Genomic DNA, 22,683 nt, shown 5'->3' with positions numbered 1-22,683 from the left:
AAAATTACATTAATAATGTAATTTATCATCTAGTTGATCAAATCATCTAGTTAATCAGTCTTTTATCACTCAAAGTATTTCAGATTAAATTAAGCAACAATTATATACAGAAAGTAATAAATTATATTAAGAATTATTTTCTGCCCACTAGGAGTATGTATGAGCAGTATGTTCAATAGTCTCATATAGACTATACTACGATACTGTGTATTTTTGTAATTAAGAGTCAGCAGCTTCAATCACCTCTTCTTTTGATTTATTGACCCTTTATACATGATTCAAGCCTTCTTCAATCCTCAAAGCACTCTTTTGAGCTATATATATATGATTTGTTTTTCACTTTCTCTTTTGTTTTGCATTTGTAGCTCTTAGTTCCTTGATCTTCTGCTTCAAAACTGCCATTCTATGCATAGTCATTTGACAGCCCTTGACAAGCTGGCTTAGAGTCTGATGAGTAGGACTGGGTGGACTATGCATGCAGTGTTTAATATATTTCCTGACCTTCTCAGTCTGCGGCTCCAATTGATGTATATTATATGATATGACTATAGTCCAGAAAGCTTGAAAGCTATGAGAAGTTCTAGAAGAGATGAGTGTATGTATTATGATATTAAAATGTTAGAGAATCTGTTCAGAATTATACAAAATTAATCCAGCAGCTCTAAAACTGCTCTTGATTTTATTCTCATTCAGAGCCTGTATATAAGCAGTTAGATATAGAGTCAAAAACTTCTTTTTGTCAATATAATTGATTTCAAGCTGCATCTGTTTCTCTATCAGTTGTCTGTACACTGTTTTCAGAGAGAAGAAGCAGTCAACATTCAATGACTGAAGAAGATAAGAGGAATAAGCTGGCATGTAAAGAGTAATAATATTATTCTCAGAGCAGAACCAGTCAAATTCAGCTGAAGTATAACTTTTATATTTATCAAAAATCAACAATCAGTATTTGTTCTTTATACAAGATAAGGTGTTCTTGTTGAACATCTTCTTCAGTCAATACAGACTTAGCTTATCAGTTGTCTAGTCATTATCACTGACTTCAATGACCCAGTTATCTGACAGTCCTTTCATCTTATATCAATAGAATTAATGCACTTTTTCTTTGAGAATGATTATTATATAAAAAGCTTAATCTGTGATATTAATTTCAGCAATAACAGTTACTCATTCTCAATTTTCAGATTGAATTAGTTTTGAATAATTGATTCTTTTAGATTCAATCATCATTTTAGCAGTGCTAATAACTCTTATCTGAAATTCAGTCTCATCAAAGTTGTAGATATTATCTTTTAGAATATTATACTTTGCAATGATGTTTTGTAAAAGTCTGAACCACTTATGAATAATCTCAAAATTCTCACATAAAGTCTACTGATAATCATACTTGCATGAGAACTTGAACTTAAGCTCAGAATGATGATCAATAAATCAATAAACTCAGTATTTGCCAACTGTAGATGAAGGTTTGACCTCAGTGCTAGAATCTCAATTGACAAGAAGAAGATCGACTGTTTTTCATATAGTACACATTTGAAAAGACTGATCACAATCATTCATGAATAGAATTCACTGTACAAGAACTAACTCTTCAGTGGAGACTAATTTTCAATTATTGAGTTAAAAATTCTCTTGTGTTATATGATTATTCAATTGATTCTGTAAGATGATAAAAGAGATGCTGTACAAGCTTGCAACTTTCTTAATATTTAAAGTTTGATTTTTTTTTTAATGTTTGAATAGTTAAAAAAATCTTTTCTTTCTAAGTAAAAGCTTGAGAAGGCCATAAAGTGAGTATTTTGTTGATATGAATGCTAGACATATACACATTGAATAAATTGATCAACTAAATGATCTAATTCACTAGATGATAGATTACATTAATAAAGTAAATTAGTTAACTAATTATCTTTAAATTTTTAATAGTACTGACTATTGTACTTGTAAATTTATATTAATTTGATTAAATTTTTTCAGACTGTCCAAAATAAAAATTATTAAATATGTTTTAAATATTATAATTTATCATATTTTTATCTCATTTTATAAGCTTATTGAAATTAAACATAAAATATAAGCTACAGTATACTATTATAAGTTTTAAATAATAGAAACTTAACTAGCTTGTAAAATTAATATATTATATCAACTGCTATATATATAGCTATTTATTTTATATTTTGAAAATAGAAAGAAAAATCAAAACTCTATAGAAATGTAAAAATACAAGCAAGATTTGAAGTATAATCTTGAGTCATAGTATGCAAGTAGATAATAAATTTAAATGATATACAGTTGTATAAAGGTCAATAATATATATTTTAATATCTAATATTTATCTTAGTTTAAAATATAAAAATAAAATATTAATTATATTTATATAAATAATAAGTCTTCAATTAGTAAAAAGATAAAGATTTAAATAACATACAAAAGTATTATTTAAAATATTTCTACAACTGTAACTTTAAAGTAATATAGTTCTATAAAACATTATAAGAAGATAAAATACTTAAGTATAGATTTTTTAAATTAATATATATTTATTAAAGAATCTTTAATTGAAGTTTATTATAATAGAGCTTTATTAAATAAGTTTCATATTTATTTAAAAATAAAACTGAGAAGTATTTAATTAACTATTAAATATAAAAATAAAAATAAAATTAAATATAAAATATATAATTATCTTGAAAGTTTAAACTTATATATTATATAAGAAGCTATTTAATCAAAAATATTTAATATAAAAATATATATAAAATATTTAATAAAATATAATTTGGTAAAAATTCTTTAAATTTAAATTTTAATTATAATTATATTAACTTTTATCTAAATCTCAGAATTATAAGGATAATTTTGATAATTATAGAGATTTTAAAAAATCTTCAAGAAGAAAAATTTTTAATAATTGAAGTCAATATATTTATAAATGTAAATAAGATTATAAATTAATTGATTTTTGAAATTTTTTTAAAATTCAAAAAGAAGTTTCCTTTTTGAAAATATTTATTTTTCTTTGATCTATGAAGAGAATAGAGTAGCTACATATTTTAATAAGTGCTAGCCGGCTAGCCTCCTGCTGCACGCCGTACAACTAGCGTAGCCAGCCTCCCCACTCCGAGATGGCAGGATCACCGAACGAAGATACGTTCGCGATATTCGTCACAATAGTTGTTCAGATAGATGTATTAGTAATGACAGCATATACAGATATCACAGACTATAAGAGTTTGAAAAGTTTTACCTTTATTTTATCTAAATGATCTTGATAGATTGAAAAGTAATGAGATAAACAACTGTGTTTAACAACTAGTTTGTTACTAAAGCTGAGCTACTAGCAATTTTCTCGTATGAATAAGAAGCTATAACTAGTGATAGATGAAGATGTCTCTTTAAGAATCTGAGACCTCTCCCTACTAAGAAATATAGAGATGAAATAGAACTTTGATTTTAAAGAAAGTTGCAAACTGCAGAGAGTGCATACTCGACGGAGGAGCACTACGTATATACTTAGCCATGATTAATTTGGCTGTGGTCTTGCTGCTCTTAGTCTTGATAACGTACTGTCTGAGTGAAAGCGCTTTGGACAAAGAGTTCAAAAATATTAGCAAAAGCGGTGAGGCTTAAAAAGAAAAGGCCACAAAAAATATACCCAACACCACCACCAGTGCAATCAAAATAGGCGTCACCCGGAGTCACTCCGGAGAGTCTGCGGACGGCGCTTGATGGTATGGTCTGCTGATCATATCTATATTTCTCTTTCTTTTGCGCGAAAACAAAAAAGCATCGTTGAAATTGCCAGTAAATGGTGTAACAAAACATTTTTGTCTTTGCTGCTCATGATGAGCGTGCTTGAAAGTCATGCCAACTTCAAATTGTTCTAGAATACCATCAGGTGGTTCATAAATTGACCAGAGACAGAATATCAGAGCATAGACATTCACTGCCATTAAAGGTTTTGCGAACATTTCATTAAAAGGGGTGCATTTGCAGATAGTGAACTGCATCCACAGTTCGACTTCTGCATATATATCTGCCCTTGATTATTTGAAATACTTTTTTCGTTTTGTTTTCATCCTGACCTTTGAAAGCTGCACTCTGGCTATGTAAGTCAATCTCTTTTAACAGTGCCTGCTGTCCTGCCACTTTTGAGCCTGGTATAAGAGTATTTACCTCTTTAAGAGGCTCCTTGTTACCAGACCGCCTGCATTGCTTAGTCTGAAAGCTTGAGAATTGAATTAAAGATGGCGGTGTTGTATCAAGATGGAACAAGTTCGGAAGAAGGGGAAGGTTCCTTGACTGACAATTTTTCAGATTATTGAAATTCAATTATATTTTCATTTTGCGGCGCTGTCAAGTCCCTGACAAATAAGTAACTAGTTAACTAACATAATCCAACCTCTAAGCCAGCAACACCGCCACCAAAATCACAGTACAGTAATTAATTAAATTTTAACCAGAAATATCTACACTCAACAATTTCTAATTAAATTGGATTAAATTACACTAGGTTCAGGGCATCTTATTCTTGTATATCTGAGTATGTTACGATTGCTGCATCTCTGTAGTGCATATATACATGATCTAGATTCTGCTGGTAAAGGTGCAGAGAAATGAAAAACAAACAGTTCGACAGACTTAGCAGATGAAATAACTAGATTCTGAACTTCCTCTTAATTAATTTTTTTTATTAAATTTTATATATAGACTTTTTATATTTTTACTTTTTTTTATTTATAATAAATATATTTTAATATTACTTTTTATACTAGTAATATTAATTTTTATATTTATAAATATTAATATTTTATTTTTTAGATCTTTTATCAATCTTTTAAAAAAATTTATAAAATTTTATTTTAAAAATTTTTTGATTTTATTTCTTTACTTATATAATTATTATAAATTATAAAATAATTATAAAATTTAAAATAACTTAAAATTATAAAATAAATTATTTAAAAAATTAAAGATTTAAAGTTAAATATTTAATTATTAAATAATTAGATCAGATTTAAATAATTTTATTTTAATAACTATAAAATTACTTTAAATATTTTAAATCTTAAAAGCTTTTATATATATTTTAAAGTAAATATTAAAAAATTTATCTTCTTGATAATATTAAACTTACTCTATAGTTTCTATTTAATTGGACTTTTATATATTTTAAAATTATAAAATATTTATATTTATTAACTATAAAATATATATAAAATATAATAATATATATAAATAAATAATTTTAATATTTTTATAAATAAAATTAAATTTTAAGATAAAATTACTATTATATTTATTCAAAATAAAAAGAAGATAAAATATTAATTTTATATAGATTAATAGTAGAAATAAATAACTAATAAGTTATTTAAAGTTTAATCTCATTTGTAATTCAATTATTAGAATCAATATCAAATTTTCAATTATTTAAAAGTTTATTAAAATAACTTTATTATAGATTTTAATCTTTGAAAATTATATATAAAAAAATCTTAATATAATATATTGACTATTTTAATCATAATCATTTTTTCTTGATTTCTTAGTTATAAAAGCTTTGCTCAGCTGCAATACTAATATTAATAATATGATTTTGATAGTTATATAGAGCTCTTGTAAATTCAGTCTTATCAAAGTTATAAATATCTTTAAATTAAATATTTTACTTAATAATTATATTTTTCAAAATTTTGAACTAATTTTGAACTAATTTTGAATAATTTTTAAATTTTTAAATTTTACTTACTCATGATTATAGTGTCTGAAGTAGCAGTAATGAAGCTTCATACATTATTTAATCAACTTATTGACCCAGTTCTTGCCAATGTGAGAAGGGGTAGAGATGAAATGCTGTAGAGGAGAAGTTGATTAGTCATATTCTCAACAAATGCCAGCTGAGGGGGTATTTCTCATTTTGCCAGATCAAGAATTCACTGACCTGGCAGATTCTTTTTAGCTTTAGTTAATTTGACTCAATTTATGCATCAACTTACCCTTGCAATCCTGCCCTTAAGTTGATCCTGCAGAGTAGTATGAGGCACCTCATATAGATGTGCAGCTGTATGAAATGATATTATTTCATGCTTTTTAATGGTATTTATCAAAAGTTCAAGTCTTCTCTCTATCTCTATAGAGTTTCTAGCATTATTACGGCGGATTGGTGGCATGATTTCACGTTGGGGTGGTTTGGTTAGGCAATTGGAAGTATTTTGGATTTGGTGGCCGGCTCACTGTTGTGGCGGGCTCGGGGATGGATTCTGCTACTCCGTATAGAAATGTTCATTCACTAGTTTTATAAGGATTGCATGGTCAGGGTAACTACAGGTGTGTCGAACAAAGCCATCTTGCGGTAGAAAGAGATAACGATGAATGGGAATACGAGGAGATTTTAAGTAATTTAAGGAGTAATCAATCCCACTACCTACACTCTCTGTCTTCTTCTGTCTCTTCATCTTGGAATGAACAGCCCAAGCCTGTTGATTCCCTTACCTTCTTCTACATTTGTACTACATGGGTATGAATTTCCCGCTCTATTCTTGAGGGCAGCCTCGTGTAACGAAGATATTAACCCTCGGGGATGCATAATGAAAACCCCGTAAGTGGCAGAAAAATATGCAAGGATATTTCCTGGTTGGATGATCAAATGAGATGTTTTCTTTCAAGCCTAAAGCCAATGTTAAGCGCACCAGCTATACATATTAGTTAAATCGTGGAAATTAACCAATAAAATTGGCCTTCCACCCAGGTTGCAACGGTGCGTGCTGCCAATTGATATAACGGGAGCGGAATTGGTCGGGTGTCGGGATCCTGTCACTCGAGCCTTAGGGCTTCCAGGCAAACACCCAGAAGGCTAGTTCCTTCCCGTATATATACAACCCCGCAGTGCACCGTCTGGGCATGAGGGGAAGTTTACAGACTTAAAAGGGCTCGTATTCACCCTTCAGAGCGAACTTAAGTCTCTAGCTGTGTAAGGCTGTCATTTCCCACTCGCTTCAACCTCTGAAATACCTCCATCTTTCACCATAATAGCCTAAAATCCCATACAATTAAACGTCCGACCCCCAAAGCCAAAAGTTCAAAGGAAAGAAAACCAGTATGGCCACCGAATCAACCCAATCTAACTCCAAAAAGCTCTACACCGGCAGCTGCCACTGCGGCTTCGTGAAATACACGGTGAACGTCGACCTTGGCAAGGCAATCCCGAGCCGCTGCAACTGCTCTATCTGTCTAAAAAAGGGCTCGATAGCCGTGCGAGTGGCAGAAAATGAGGAGTTCAAACTGATTTCCCCGGCGTCCCTGGAGGAGCTGTCTGTATACACCTTTGGTAGGAAAAAAACATACCACCGCTTCTGCAAGACGTGTGGGGTCTCCTGCTTCGTTGATGGATCATATGGCGATGTTATGTTTTTGACAGTGAATGGGTTGACGATTGATACGGGTGATGAGGGGATTGATTGGAGTAAGATCCATCTGCAGTACTGGGATGGGAGGACTGATGGATGGACCAAAGGGCCGAAGAGTGAGCCGTATCCGGATGGGAGTTGGTGAGGGGTAGTTCTTCACCCGTTTTCCTTAGTTTAGTCACTTCCATGACCGTCTTCGGGTTGATTGGATGTCTGGGGATATGGGTTGAATTTCGTTATAAGAAAAGCCAATCCAGTCAACGAATGGTTCTTGAGGCGATAAGCTGTGTGCGTGCAATCGATGCAAGTGAATACATTTCCATGAAGGACGAGTTTCCTTCCGATGCAACAAAGCGTTCGCCATGTCTATGTAGCTCAATTATATTATCCATTTTCATTCTGAATTGACACGAAATTGTAATTTCGAAGGCTCTATCTGCTGTCAAATTCCGTTGAATGATATTGAAATTTTGAGCTTCTTTAAGGTTACATTGAGTGGGCACCGTGGCGCTAACCCCGAAGTGGAAAGTATTGCCAAGACATCGCTTAGGTCAGCCCACACTCGTCAATTGGGACAAAATCATCAACATCGACTTCGAATTTTGTGGACAGGACACACTCAGCACTTCGTCAACTAACCACAAACAGGGTCAAGATGTGAGTTGCTCCATGCTGCTGCGTGCCGTTAATTGGGTCTATTAAATCCAGAGGACTGATAATTTTTGTCTAAATTCCAGGAGTCACCGGAAATTCGAAGCGCCTCGGCATGGTTCGTAAAAATTTCATCCCTCGCTTCCGTAGTGAGATCAGTTTTTTGTATATTTGTGCAATTTAACTGACAGGCAATGTTTATAGGCTCTCTTGCCTTCCTTCCCAGGAAGCGCAGTGCCAGACACCGGGGGAAGGTTAAGAGGTTAGTCAATTGATAGTTTCGTAGATAGATATGGGATGGAATACTGAACTTTGTGTGCCAAAAAACAGCTTCCCCAAAGATGACCCCAAGAAGCCTGTCCACCTCACGGCTGCCATGGGCTACAAGGCTGGTATGACCACTGTTGTCCGTGATCTCGAGCGTCCTGGTGCCAAGATGCACAAGAAGGAGATCGTTGAGGCTGTTACCATTGTTGAGACCCCTCCGGTAGGATTGAAGCTTTTCCTTCTATACGATTGGCAGGGAATAAATGATTCTAACATCGCTTTTCTCTTGTTTCTGTCTGTAGATGATCGCTGTTGGTGTTGTTGGATACATCGAGACTCCCCGTGGTCTCCGATCTCTCACTACCGTCTGGGCCGAACACTTGAGCGACGAGGTCAAGAGACGCTTTTACAAGAACTGGTATAAGAGCAAGAAGAAGGCCTTCACCAAATACGCCAAGAACCACTCTGAAAACACCGGTGCCTCCGTCTCTCGCGAACTCGAACGGATCAAGAAATACTGCACCGTTGTCCGTCTCCTTGCCCACACTCAAATCCGCAAGACCCCCCTTAAGCAGAAGAAGGCCCATCTTATGGAAGTCCAAGTCAACGGCGGCAGCATTGCGGACAAGGTGGACTTCGCCCACGGTCTGTTTGAGAAACCCATCCAGATCGACAGCGTGTTTGAGCAGGATGAGATGATCGACGTTATTGCAGTTACCAAGGGTCATGGATTCAATGGCGTCACCAGCAGATGGGGAACCAAGAAGCTTCCTCGTAAGACACACAAGGGTCTCCGAAAGGTTGCCTGTATTGGTGCCTGGCATCCATCTCACGTCCAGTGGACTGTCGCTCGTGCGGGTCAAGACGGTTATCACCACCGAACATCGTGCAACCACAAAATCTACCGCATTGGTAAAGGCTCGGATGAGGGCAATGCCTCGACTGAATTTGACGTCTCGAAGAAGCAGATCACACCGTATGTTTTCTATCATTTGAATGTTGAACCAGCACCACCAAAACCCAAATGCTAACATTTCGTCCCACAGAATGGGCGGTTTTGTCCGATACGGTGAGGTCAAGAACGATTACGTCATGCTCAAGGGCTCCGTCCCAGGTGTCAAGAAGCGGGTTCTCACTCTGCGGAAGACACTCTACCCACAGGTGAGCCGTAAGGCGTTGGAGAAGGTCGAGTTGAAATGGATCGATACCTCGTCGAAATTCGGACACGGAGCATTCCAGACCCCAGCAGAGAAGCGGGCGTTCATGGGCACCCTCAAGAAGGATCTCGTTACTGCTGCATGAATTTCTTAATCTGGTCTCGCTCCACTGCCCCACAAAGTTTTGCTTTTTCTCTTTATTCTCGATCGGTCGGTGTAGGTTGCGGTGCGAATGCATAGCTGTTCTTTCTCTCTCTCTTGACTCAATACCTGCTTCGATTTTTTTTTCTTTTTGTTTCATGATTTACCGTAAAAGACGAAAACAGAAAAACTCTTATGATTCCTTTCCTCCCCTATGTTGCGTATTAGGTTCGTGAAAGGGAGGCGACGGTCGAGGATAAATCCTGGCCAAACCCACCTAAATAGGTGTAGTAATGAGCTTCCCAATACCTTAATATCTTCGGTTACCCTTGTAGTATCCATGATATTTCGCTCTATTAAACCTACCTTGGAATACCGTCTACCATATGTCATGGGTTGGTGATTCTACACTCTTTTGCCCGTAATACCAGATAACTAATGCAGCATCAACTGCGCTGAAGAGCCTAGAGAATTATCTGCCATGGAAAATATTAAATATTTAAATGATACCTCCTCAAGCACAGGATACCAAAGTGAAGATGATGTCGTGACTTACTCACCAGCCGCTTCTTGTCTCATTCCCGAGTCGTAGATTGCATGTCCAAGTAGCTCCTCTCAAATGCCGTTACGTCATAACCCTGATACGGAAGTTATTCTCCCTCCAAACCCGTCAAAAGCCAGTCAACTTCCAACATCCCAACCACCTATCAAATCCTAGTGGAGATGTCAAATCCCATGAGGAATCTTAAACCCCCAAAGAAACATATGGTAAAATGTGACTAAGAACCCGATTTCCTTTTTGTTGAATTGTTTCAATCCCCCCACGTCTGATACCCGCATCAAGTCATACAGGTTATCTACAACACATCATAGACATACGAATACACATTTTGTATTAAAATGAGGCTCGACCCCGCTGTTATTGAACTTCTACAGCTAGATGCGCCGAACACAACCGTAACCCGCACGGGTGGTGGCTGTAGCAGCGCGTCCGCCGCCAAAATCACGACTACACTGGCGGACGGCAGTGAAAAGCGCTTCTTCCTGAAAACAGCAACTGGGGCCGCAGGGAGGGAGATGGTTCAAGGTATGTATTTAACCAACTAGAAGTTACATCCCTGCAACCCTCCACAACCAATTGCCAATGCTGGCTTTCCCAAAGGGCCCTCCCTCCGCTAAAGTCTAAAAAACTACTCCATATCCATAATACAGGTGAAGATGCCTCCCTAAAAGCCATCCACGCCATCGTGCCAACCCTCTGCCCCCAATCTTTCGGCTGGGGCACCCTCACCTCCTCCCCTTCAACCTACTTCATAGTAGTCGATTTCCTCGAACCCTCCCGCCCCAAACCAAACCCCGATCCATCCCCTTTCCAGCAACTCCCCCACAAGTCCCTTGCGCAAAAGCTAGCGGACCTACACATAACCCCGGCCCCAATCCCGGAAGGTTACTCAACGCCCCAATTCGGATTCCCCGTCACGACCTGCTGCGGCGACACGCCGCAGGACAACTCATACAAGTCATCCTGGGCCGAATTCTTCGCGGAGAACAGGTTAAAGCTTATCCTCCAGCGCGCTGAGCGTAGCAATGGTGCGGACGGCGAATTGCGGCAGTTGGTGGAAGCGACTGCGTCCCGCGTCGTGCCACGGTTGTTAGGCGATGGGCATTTGAATGGTGGGAAGGGCGTGACGCCTGTGGTTGTGCATGGGGATTTGTGGTCTGGGAATTCGGGGCGGGGTAGTCTGGGTGGGCGAGAGGTTGAAGAGGTGATATTTGATCCGTCTGCGTTTTATGGACAGAGTGAGTATGAATTAGGGATTATGAGGATGTTCGGGGGGTTTGGGGGTGGGTTTCTGCAGGATTATCACCGGCTTGTTCCAAAGCTGGAGCCGGTGGAGGAGTATGAGGATCGGGTTAGTTTGTATGAGTTGTAAGTTCCATATTCCTTTTTTTTTTTTTTCCTTCTCTCTTTGGTATGCCATCTCTGCTTCTTTATTGCTTAATATAACTAGCGGCGAAGTGTGTGAGTGTTTGCTAATTGTTTGGTTTTGTAGGTATCATTATCTTAATCATTATGCATTGTTTGGTGGGTCGTATAGATCAAAGGCTGTAGGGATTATGAAGAAGCTGGCGCAGAAGTACAACAGGTCCTGAGGGTTTGGAAACTGAGTTGCCTAGATGCTCATGGATATCAAAGGCTTTGCCTAAATTCTGAGAGCTCCATCCCTGGTTGCAGTTGGCGATCAGCCATTGGATAACCAGTTAGTTAATGAAGCAGGCTTTTGCTTTTAAAAGCCATCCCTACTACAATCAGTTATTCTTTAATTTAAACCATGGACTCCCTAGTCATTAAATACTTCACAACAGCCGATTGGTATAGATAACGGTAATTGTCAAATGAGCAATATTTTACACAAGTTATGTTTCCCATGTTGTGATGAACCTCAAAATGGCCCATGAATCACATGATCTAGCTTTCAAAGCGGTAAATAAAAAATTTTTATTAAATTAAGCAAAATTTATCGAAAAACAAGGCATCCGCAATTTCTATTCCACGGTAGAATTACATTTAAGGGGCTCCAAGTGGACCTGCAAAGGAAAGGAGGAATGTGGAATCAAAGACTGTCCAGGTCTTCAAATATACGATCTCATTCATACTGCCACCATACCACAAAGACACGAGCGAAGCAATTCCCTGCATTGCCCCCTCCATCATCATTGTCATCATCATTATTATCCGTACAGCCCCTCACCACCACCACCACCACCACCACCACCACCAACACCACTCACGTCATCAATCCCAGACACAAAATCCCCTTCTCCACTTCTCCCTGCCTCACCAAGCACCACAACTGCAAGCACAACAACAATAGGCAGAGCTCTCCAACGAAATCTACACTTACATCTGCATCACCATCTTTCCCACCATCAACAAACATGTCCTCCGATGACGCCTACACAGCCTTCCTCGACAAGGCAAATGAAGACCCCTCCAAGGGAATTAATTCCAGCAAAAAGCAAGAGCATATACAAACAACCACAGTGTCCTCTTCCCAGTGCATCCCAACTGTCCTCAGCGAGGTGGATATGTACTACATCTCCGACGCAGACGAGGCATTCGAGGGTGTTGCGCTGGACTGGAGCGGGGCGGCGGAGGGACGGTGGCCGACCCCTGGTACGTTCGAACCACCTTACAAACAAACTCTCTCCCCCCCTTACACCTATTCTCCTAATAACTTTTCATGTTATCTGGGATCTGCTCAAAACATACTTTCTAGAGCATAATAACTACCCGTATTACCCGTATCTAACACCAAAACTTAATAAATAAAATAAACCAACAAATAAACAGACCAATTCAAATCCCTCATCCTCCCAAATCTATCCACAGAAGCAGCTAGAGACGTGCAAATAACCGTCCTTACACCCGCATCCTTCGATCCGAAAAACCAATATGCTAAAGTCCTGCACGCGGTCAGGACAGCGGTGGCCGGTGGCAATCCGCGGGATGCAGACGCTGCGGAGGTGAAGGTGTATCAGGTGCAGATGGATGAGACCAGAGCCGAGTACTGGGTGCTTGGGCTGGAACGTGGGAACGGAAAGGGGAGAATTGTGGGGCTGAAGGCAAAGGCAGTTGAAAGTTAGGGTGGAGATTTGGGAATAATGATACGGGGAAGTAGTTACGGTTCATTATCTTTTCCGTAACGTGTATGAATTATCCGTTGGGCCGTCGAATGAGCATTTAACTGCTGGTTGGCGTGATTACGGACGGGGAATTTGTTCTGTTCTCTCTACCAACAAAACTTGTCACCGTTCCACGAATACATTGCATCCATTGTAGACGTCTACCCAAACTTACTCCCGGAGATTTGCTGCCCACATAGAAACACAAAATTGTGCAGTTTGATTTTTCCACGGCTATTCATGTTATATCCACACTCTCCCCGCTGGCTGGAGGCTTGAAACAAGAAAATTTTAAGGATAGACGAGACGAACCCCTGGAACTCTCCTCTAGCCAACCAGGGATTTGGATATCACCCCACTCCTGCATCCCGGATCCAAAGATGCAACGTGCGCATTAACCTGTTGGCGTTAGTGGGTTGGATGCTTCATCAAAGAAATGCCGGCTTCCGGCGAATGAGAATCTCTCCCTCTTGCTTTTTTTGCCTCTCTGTTTTGCTTTTATTTCCTTTTCCCTCGAATCAAAACCCTTCCCGCCTGATCTGCAGATTAACTCCATGTCGATCATACATCACGTCTTCCAAGCCCTTTGTCTGCACCCCCTTTGCTCGACGTTCCCCTTGATCGCGATGGTAATAATAGTAACAACACACGTGGCCGGGCTGCAGGAAATCGCCCGACTGAAAGCTCTAGAAGGTTGTCCCAGCCAGAGACCAGAGCAGACAAGAAACAGGCGTTATGCTTTGATGATAATCCTGACGTCTGCCAATGCTGACCTGACATGCGTCCCAGCCGGTCTACCGCAATCCCACGGCTTTGCGTGTTGAGAACATGGCATCCAGACAGGGAATAATAAAACCAGAGATAGTTGACGGTTTGCCGATTTATCATATGACTGATTATACGTAATGTGCGCAGTGCTTCGGGTGATATATGTATGTATGTATGTATGTATGGGTGCTCCCTCCGTCCCAAGGTTGTAATTGTATTCTGATAGATCATGTCTTTCTTAAAAACGCTCCCCAAGTCCGGGCAAAAGAGAATATCCCAATCATAGTTATACTTCCGTAGAAAAGTAAATGGGTTGCTGTAGAAGTAATACCCGAGTCATAATAATAATAATAATGATGATGATGATGATGATGATGATGTATGTAGGTTTGTATATATGTAACTTCGTGTTTCCAGCTCTTGTCTGTCTTAAATAATCCTCGCCTCTTTTCTTCCTAACCTTCTATTGTTTTCTCTACTCTCTTTCTGCTGTGCTCTCTACTCTGGGTCCCTCGGTGATTTTCTTTTTTAATCTCCTTTTTCTGCCCCTCTGTCCTTCACACTGCCCCGTTCCATTACCCAGTTCACTGCCTCAATTGATTAATCTATACGCTCGAACCGTGGGCAGTCAAATCTCCGCCCTCCGGAGAAGATCCACAACAGACTCTTACTCATCCAGGATCTTTAGCAAGCGCAATTAGCTATATACTGGTTAAGCAGTCTGAGGTAACCCAAGCTTGACCCAAGCCTTTGGAAGTTTATTCAATTGGGAAGTGAGTGATGTGCACAGCGCGCGCGGTCGGTGGACGGTCAAATCATTCAACCCATCCGTTCGTTACTCGGGATTTCAGAGTATACCCAACACTCATCACCAGCACCAGGCCAGTCAAGAGGTGTGTTTATTTATTTCTAACCTAGGTTTTTTTTTTTTTTTTTTTTGAAACCTTGTTATGCAGTTGCAATCGCTGCATTCTTTGCGCATACTTGGGCACATCCTCAACATCCAAGTCCAACCTCAGCATCAATATCCTCCTCCACTGACCACTGTTCTAAGGTTATAACGAGGCTCCTATCTCGACATATCACCACTTGCTTCCTAGCCACTCATTGGCCTCCTGTTCGATCCCTTTGTCGACGTTGTTGCTGTCATCCATTCATTTATATTTACCTAGGCCCAGCATCGCATTCTCGAGTCCCCGCGCGTTAACTTGTATTTCTCTCGTTAAGATTCGCATCCCTTGGAATCTTTGCTATCCGGGACATGGTGGTGGTTATCCGCCTTGAGAGTATTGGACTTGTCCCCCCATCAGGCCTCCGACTCCCCTCATCCTCCCTCAAACCCCCCCGCGTTCCTCCATATTGAAAGTGAAAGATCCATCATGCCGCAAAATCATCTCCATAAACAACAACATCCACCCAAAATCAAAACGAGTTCCAGAGAGGGCCAGAAAGATCCGTTCCAAGACCCTTCCCCTCCTTGCTACCTAATCACCCCCCCACAGCCTCCATACTCTCCCGCATACCAACAAGGTTCGTCAGTTCAAACCAACGACTCTCTAGACCACCTGGCCCCTCCACATTACTCCCGTCGCTATCAAACTGACAAAGATGTCTCGATGGGATATTCAAATTTCTCCTCGCGGAGGACAAGCTGGAGCTCAGAAGGTGGGAGTTGGGAGAGTCGCGGGCATCTTCTGAATTCGTCTGGGAAGTATTGGGATCACTCCAGAGTAAGCAGTGTCGCTGAGGATGAAATAAATACTCAGACTGTCGTGGAGAAATATGCTATAATGCCCGATTATGATAATCTGCTGGTTTATCCCGAGGATGTGGAAAAGGACGATTATCTGCATAACCCGGACCCGTCAGATTCGGATCGGGATTGTGAAGTGTGCTCACGGAGAGGCATTTTGAATATCGCTGGGCTTATCATTGTGCTTCTTGGCGCTATGACGCTTTTCATCATTTATCCCCTTTTGTATGGACTTTCTTTTCTTTTCTTTTCTTTTCTTTTCTTTTCTTTTTTAATCCCTTTCAAAATTCCTCTTGAAAACTTTTTGAAATTTCAAACTGATCGGAGGCTTTTTCTTTTGTTTAGGACGTTCTTCGACAAACTGAAGGAGGGAGATAAACCGACTTGCACGGATGACTCGTGTTTGGACGTTGGTCCCATTCCGCATCTTCAAAATCTTCGAACATCACTTATCGATCCGGATACGCCGCAGTCTGTGAGATCTATTACGTCTTCGAGTGGAAAGCAGTGGAAGTTGGTGGTGAGTGCATCCTGTCTTTCGAGTCGATGTGGGTTTAGTTGTTGATGTTATCACGCCAAAGGCTAACCTAACCAACCAATCGCTTGCCACTAATTATTAGTTTTCCGACGAGTTCAACAAAGATGGACGCACATTCTACGATGGGGACGACCCGTTCTTTCAGGCGGTTGATATTTGGTATGGAGTGACGCAGGATCTAGAGGTGTGTCTAATGGTTTAAATAATTAATTGCTAGAAATTTTTCGGTTTTATATGTATTTGCTAACTTGTTCCCCCCAAGTGGTACGACCCGGACGCGATAACAACGAGAAACGGAAAACTCGAAATTCGATTCGATGCTTTCAAAAACCATGGTCTGGATTATCGCTCCGGCATGCTCCAATCCTGGAATAAACTATGTTTTACTGGTGGCCGCTTAGAAGCCAGCATCTCTCTTCCAGGACGTGGCGACACATCAGGTTTCTGGCCAGGGTTTTGGACAATGGGCAATCTGGGCCGTCCAGGCTACGCTGCGACTACGGAAGGAATGTGGCCGTATAGCTACGACGACATATGCGATGCCGGCATTACGCCCAACCAGAGCTCGACGGATGGTATTAGTTGGCTGCCTGGCATGCGGCTGCCAGCCTGCACTTGCAAGGGAGAGGATCACCCAAACCCGGGCAAGTCGCGAAGTGCCCCCGAAATCGATGTTATTGAAGCAAGTGTGCACGCCCTGGATCCAAAGTTACCGTCAACGATAGGTGATGTGTCGCAGAGTGTACAGGTCGCTCCGTTTGATGTGTGGTATATGCCTAACTTTGGTATTATCCTCCCCGCCCCTCCCTTGCCCACCCAACAGTCCCCTTTTATTAGCTCCTGTCATAACTTACCACACGTTGTCCAGAATTCTACGAACTCTACAACCCGTCCATCTCCTCCATAAACAACTATCGAGGTGGACCATACCAACAAGCCGTATCAGGCTTAACAAATATAAACAACAAATGGTACGACGGCAAAGAGTATCAAGTCTACGCCTTCGAATACAAACCCGGCAAAAACGGAGAAATAAGTTGGTTCGTTGGTGCCGACAAGACATGGAAGCTAGACGCTCGTGCCCTGGGACCCAACGGTAACGTAGGGCAGCGTGTCATCCCCGTCGAGCCCATGGCGCTTATATTGAACTTTGGAATGTCCAAGACATTCGCACCGTTGAATTTGACCGGATTAGCGAAGTTGATGCCGGCGACGATGCGGTTTGATTATATCAGGATTTATCAAGATCCGGATAAGGAGAGTGTTACGTGTGATCCGACTGGCTATGAAACGACGAGGTATATTCGGACCCATCTGGATGCTTATAATAATCCGAATAAGACGAGATGGTGTGTATTTCCCCATCCCCCTCCTATTGCATCTCTTTTTTTAAGGATTTTTGCTCAATGTTTTTTTTTTGTTGGTAGGGAGCACACGCGTTATCCGTGGCCCAAAAATTCATACATGCATAGATGCAATGTTTGACTCAAGTCGACCCAATCCGACACTACACCTATATCGACGCAACAACGAACGCACATGCTAATGTTTATTTTGATCCTGCCCCTGGTCTCTTGGAGCCGATTCGACGTGTTTGCTTCCTGTTTTCCTTGTTTCCCTCCCCCTGATTCTTCTTGTATATATTAACCAATCTCCTTTGTTCATGCCTTGTATATCATAGCGCGTGTGGGAAATATGGGATAAACACATACGCGAGCACATGCCTCCGCTGTATAGCTCGCATTGGGATAGAAGGCGTCGGGTTATTCTGTCCTGTGTATCAACACCTGGGAGTTTGGGTTTTCTTCTCCCCCGTGTTTAATATTGTCCTTTTCCGCAAAGTACAATTTTTCCAGGGGGTAGCAATTTTCAGATCGTGAGGGAGGGCGGCCAAGAGTAGGCCTACCTTGTGGCCCCTTGAGGTAGCCTTTTTGATAATTTCATCGGCTTCTCTGTAACGAAAGCGATCACCAAGTGGAATTGCGTTCTCATTCCAGCCACTGAGTCTATTATTCCCATCAAATCAAAATATCAAGCTTTCAATTGGGAAGATAGGCTTCGTCTAGTCATTGGAACTTCAGAAACTAGGCAATTTTCAAGCACGCAAGTGACTGTCGAGGCGTACAGACATATGATGTTTGCTCTTTCAAGTCTCTTCTATCAACTCCAAGATTCAAAACCTTAATCCATATTGCAAGCAGCTGCGTCGTAACAAAATCTTTATATATGTACAAAGTTAAGAAATACTATATAAGAAAAGCGTTTCAGTAAATGTAGATTTTAAATATTTTAGATTCGAAATCATCAGCCAATCAGATCTTCCAGCTTAGTTGTAGTTGGCACCTAACAATAAGCATAACTTTGTCCGTGCACGCTAAGCCCAACACAGTCTAATTTACCCCGCCGATTGACAAGAGCATAATCGAACATCATCGACACCACAAAACAACAAGCAGCGTCTATCGCAGGAGACCGCTTCTCTCTTCTTCGTCTGCTCAAAAACGGCGTATCCAATCTGATATATCTATTCTACTCTTGTTTATCAAATCAAGTAGTGTTTGCAAAGGAAAAACAATGCTGAGCTTGCGTCGGTTGCTGCTTGGCTAGCGTATGTCGTGCTTGAGGCGCCTCGCTCGGGCTTCCCAGGTACCTGGTTTGAGGGGTGATAGGTCAGGCTAAGAGGTTTAGAAGACGCTCGGGGTATTGGAGGGGACTGACTGTGGATTGCGGGGTGATCTTGGTATTGTAAATATATATTTTTCCCTGTATCTCTTTTGTTTTTCGTGTTTATACCTTATTGGAGTTTGGTCCTCATGAGCTGGGTGTGTTGCTCCGTGTGATTCTGTTATACATACATACATACATACATACATACATACATATATATGCATCCTCAGGGTTCCCTGGTTTAACATAGTTGAATGAGTGATTGGCTAACTTGTGACAATGGTCATAGGGGTCTACGTGTATCCTACATACCTAGACTTATATAATATCTATCCCTCATCCCACTTCCCATACCCATCAACCACCTACTCCATATCTCCAACCCGTTGAAACACCCAGTCTATATTCATTCTCCTGTCTTCATTTAGCCAGTACATACATCACCCATAGTACGAAAGCCATGAGCGCCAATCAGTCCAACCCAACAACTTACACCCCTCCGCAAAACCTATCCTGGCAGGCCCGCCAACTCCTCCAAACAGCGTATAATCGTGTCCTTGAGGCGCGGACGCGCATACTGGAAGCTACTGATTTGCAGGAGCAAGTTGAAGCTCATGTGCGCTTGGCAGAGGCACAGGACTATGCGCAGCAAGTTAGGATGCAGGTGTTTGGAACAGGTCAGGGACAGGGACAGGGGAATATGAGTGCGAGTGCGAGTGGGAGAAGGGGTGGACATGGCGACTCTGATACTGTGAATGTGGTGGAGGAAGCAGAGGAAGTTGATGCGGATGAGCATTTTGGTTAGTATTTATTAACCCCTGACTCCTTTTCACCTCTCCCTTTGTTGCAGGGATAGGGGGAGGGGAGTATCCGAGGATAATTGCATTTTACCCCATTCTCTCCCTTCTTCGTTTGGTATTGTCGTTCTGCAGACATTACCATCTCGTTATCAACCAACAATACATGTAATAACACTATGTAGGCCGTCGCGATCAATATAGACCAAAACCGCAGCCCCACTTCGGCTCTGCAGACCTGCCAATGCATCCGCCGCTTGTCAGCCATATGCGCCTCAAAGTCTACCTGCGCGAACGCCGCCATGCCTCCCTCAGCGTATTGACGAATCAGGAGCTACTGATGAACCATGCCGTGGCAAATTATGAGGTATGTTTACGTCTCTTTTTTGTCATATCCACCCATGCATTCTCCCTTATTCTTGTCGAAGTTTCTATGATTCCCGTATGCGATGCATGCCATTCAAATTGAAGTATTAAATCGGAGTAATATGTACACTAAAATAAAAATAAAAATCTCACCTAGACAATCCCTGACACCCGCCGCCGCTTCCAACACCATTACATCGGCCTCAACATGCCAGAGAACTACAGACATGCCTTCGCCTTGCAAGGCAAATTTTTGAAACGGAAGGAGATGCCCATGCCTGTTCTACCTACCAGCTCTGCCACCACCTCCACACCGACTAATTCTTCAACCTGGGCCGCGATCGCTTCATCCAAACCCACCTCCATGAGACATATCGGCGCCCCACCTGCCGCCACATCTGGAGCCAGCACTACAGTAACGGGCATACCAATGTCGTCATATTCAAACGAAAAACAGCTTCCTATCGTTGATATTCTGGAGGTCGATGGTGGGTGGCAGAATAAGAGTGATGGGGATGACGGGCGTCGGTCTGCGGGTTTATCGGCATCTGCTGATAATGCTGGGGTAAGCGATGGAGGCGGCAGTGGCGATCGGAGTTTGACGAGACGAAGTGCAAAGGGAAGAGGGGCGGGAGCGAGTGGAAGTGGTCGGCAGGGCATGAGGAGGAGCGCCAGGCTTGCTGGCAGGGCAACGGGGTCGGGGGTTGGATAGGCGGGGTCGCGGTTTGGAGAAAGGGGAAGGTCGGAGTTGGCTGGAGTATGGGATTATGATGGATATGGATATGGATATGGTAGAAGGGCGTTTGGTGTTGTTGGGCTAGGACCAGATAATTATTTGAGTTTGTCCTTAGTGGGGTGAAGTTAGTCAGGCCATAGGCTATTATTACTGTTGTTCAGGAGAGAGAGCAAAGATTTTGTGAAGAGAAAAATCAATATGATGATATATTTGATTAAGATGTCACAGGTGTGAATCTTTCCTTTTTCTCTTCTTCATGATCGGTAAATATCTCTTGAGCTCAATGACAAAGTTCAGTCTCGAGTCATTTTCTCAATTTTTTCACTATTTCAAATGATGAGACCATTGGAGTAAATTCAATCTTTTCTTCCGCTTTACTCAGCTTCAAAAAAATATCAATGAGAGAAGGCATTAAATATGGTTTTACACTATATACTATTTATGTATTTGTTTAGTTGACTGTATGTGTGCATTGTATGTGCTGTACAATATGTTTCTCCGGTTAATAAACCTAAAATATGGACCAAAAAAAAATTAACAAAAACAAGTGTGAAACATAACTCTGCTCTTTCTCAATACATCTTCTCAGAAAGATGTATACAGTCTCTTCCTCTCTTAAAATACCTTGAGTATGTTACGTATATGCAGAGCTTTTAACCAAAACATACAATGCACAGTGAGAAGCATAATAATGCTGCTTGACTGTGCTTAGGGTGGTTCATCAAAGATGAATTGAAAAGAGTTGATCATTCATCACCTCATCAACGACTCACATTCCTTCCAAATAATCAAGCTCTGTCTGCCTTCATGTGTCAGGATGAGACAAGCTGGGCGTTGAAAGGTGCGTCGGCAAAGCTGATAGGAGGATCGTGGGAATTGGAGAATTCCTTTCCACGCACAACAGCGCGAATCTACGGGGTAAGGAGGATTGCTGGTTGGATCGGGATGCGAGGTTACTTTGAGGGCGTCGGATCGGTCAGGTTTGTTGGAGATTGGATGTTAGGATGATGTTGTTCATCATGCATCATATGCTGGATGCCAATGATGCGAAGGCCTTTGTTTCTTTCCAAGCGTGTCTCGATTCTCCGCTATGTGAATTTTTTTCGGTATGTACTTTCTCCTGCTCTTCTGACAGTTTCGGTTGTTGCAGAAGTAAGTCGATGAGAAGTATGGGATTTTCAGGGGGTTTCTGTGTCCGGCTTCTCTTCCTATTGCAATTCGCTAATTGAATACGATAGGGGAATATGCAGCGGATGTGATTTCCGAATCCGCAGACAAGGCAGACACATTCCCTGGGGCGTCAGCATCCGCTGAGACGAACAATCCGCATCGTCCAGATGAACCAGACCTACGCTACAGCGGGCACTCTCTCCCCATTTGTCGCCCCGTGCCGACAGACTTGTTTCCCCCGCCCCATCATCCATCGAGAAGAAGAGACTTTCTTGTAACGTGTCCAACAGAAACGAATTTCACTCCAATCCACCTCAGCGACCTCCTCTCTCCTCATTAACCAAGCTAACCGCATCCCCAACTTGCTTGCGCACGGAGACCTCTCGACCGCTCCCCCCCGCGCGCTTGCGAGCTCGTATCGCTTCAATGTTCATCGGCGTCAATCCCTGAGATAGCACTCGTGATACGGCCCGTGAAGTAGCTGTTGCCGAAGATGAGATGTTATCGTCGTAGAGCGGGTAGTATAGGTGTCGTGAAGATTGCACGAGTGGGATGCCATCACTCATGACTGGT

At 41.2% G+C, this 22,683-nt stretch overlaps 5 protein-coding genes across 5 annotated transcripts; 4 read left to right on the top strand and 1 right to left on the bottom strand.

The window, feature by feature from the left end:
* Positions 1-7,104: 7,104 nt before the first annotated feature.
* Positions 7,105-9,632, top strand: PADG_12253 (60S ribosomal protein L3; the record flags this gene model as incomplete). Its single annotated transcript, XM_010764333.1, has 7 exons — positions 7,105-7,553; positions 8,061-8,069; positions 8,150-8,181; positions 8,268-8,325; positions 8,394-8,550; positions 8,633-9,306; positions 9,377-9,632. The coding sequence occupies 7 exons, from the start codon at positions 7,105-7,107 to the stop codon at positions 9,630-9,632; spliced, it is 1,635 nt and encodes a 544-aa protein (XP_010762635.1).
* An 896-nt stretch (positions 9,633-10,528) lies between these two features.
* Positions 10,529-13,276, top strand: PADG_12252 (uncharacterized protein; the record flags this gene model as incomplete). Its single annotated transcript, XM_010764332.1, has 4 exons — positions 10,529-10,715; positions 10,841-11,558; positions 12,190-12,806; positions 12,984-13,276. 4 exons carry the CDS (start codon positions 10,529-10,531, stop codon positions 13,274-13,276), a joined length of 1,815 nt encoding a protein of 604 aa, XP_010762634.1.
* A 2,186-nt stretch (positions 13,277-15,462) lies between these two features.
* Positions 15,463-17,920, top strand: PADG_07170 (uncharacterized protein; the record flags this gene model as incomplete). Its single annotated transcript, XM_010764138.1, has 6 exons — positions 15,463-16,061; positions 16,182-16,356; positions 16,457-16,558; positions 16,637-17,159; positions 17,243-17,725; positions 17,802-17,920. 6 exons carry the CDS (start codon positions 15,463-15,465, stop codon positions 17,918-17,920), a joined length of 2,001 nt encoding a protein of 666 aa, XP_010762440.1.
* A 1,581-nt stretch (positions 17,921-19,501) lies between these two features.
* On the top strand, positions 19,502-20,916 carry PADG_07169 (uncharacterized protein; the record flags this gene model as incomplete). Its single annotated transcript, XM_010764271.1, has 3 exons — positions 19,502-19,841; positions 20,024-20,205; positions 20,362-20,916. The coding sequence occupies 3 exons, from the start codon at positions 19,502-19,504 to the stop codon at positions 20,914-20,916; spliced, it is 1,077 nt and encodes a 358-aa protein (XP_010762573.1).
* A 1,508-nt stretch (positions 20,917-22,424) lies between these two features.
* Positions 22,425-22,676, bottom strand: PADG_12251 (uncharacterized protein; the record flags this gene model as incomplete). The annotated part of the gene is made up of 1 exon (XM_010764331.1): positions 22,425-22,676. One exon carries the CDS (start codon positions 22,674-22,676, stop codon positions 22,425-22,427), a length of 252 nt encoding a protein of 83 aa, XP_010762633.1.
* Between the last annotated feature and the right edge of the window lie 7 nt (positions 22,677-22,683).

This window comes from Paracoccidioides brasiliensis (assembly GCF_000150735.1).
Source record: "Paracoccidioides brasiliensis Pb18 unplaced genomic scaffold supercont2.10, whole genome shotgun sequence".
Lineage (NCBI taxonomy): Eukaryota > Fungi > Ascomycota > Eurotiomycetes > Onygenales > Ajellomycetaceae > Paracoccidioides > Paracoccidioides brasiliensis.
The sequence above is the reverse complement of the archived record's forward strand: the minus strand, read 5'-3'. Positions and strand labels throughout refer to the sequence as shown.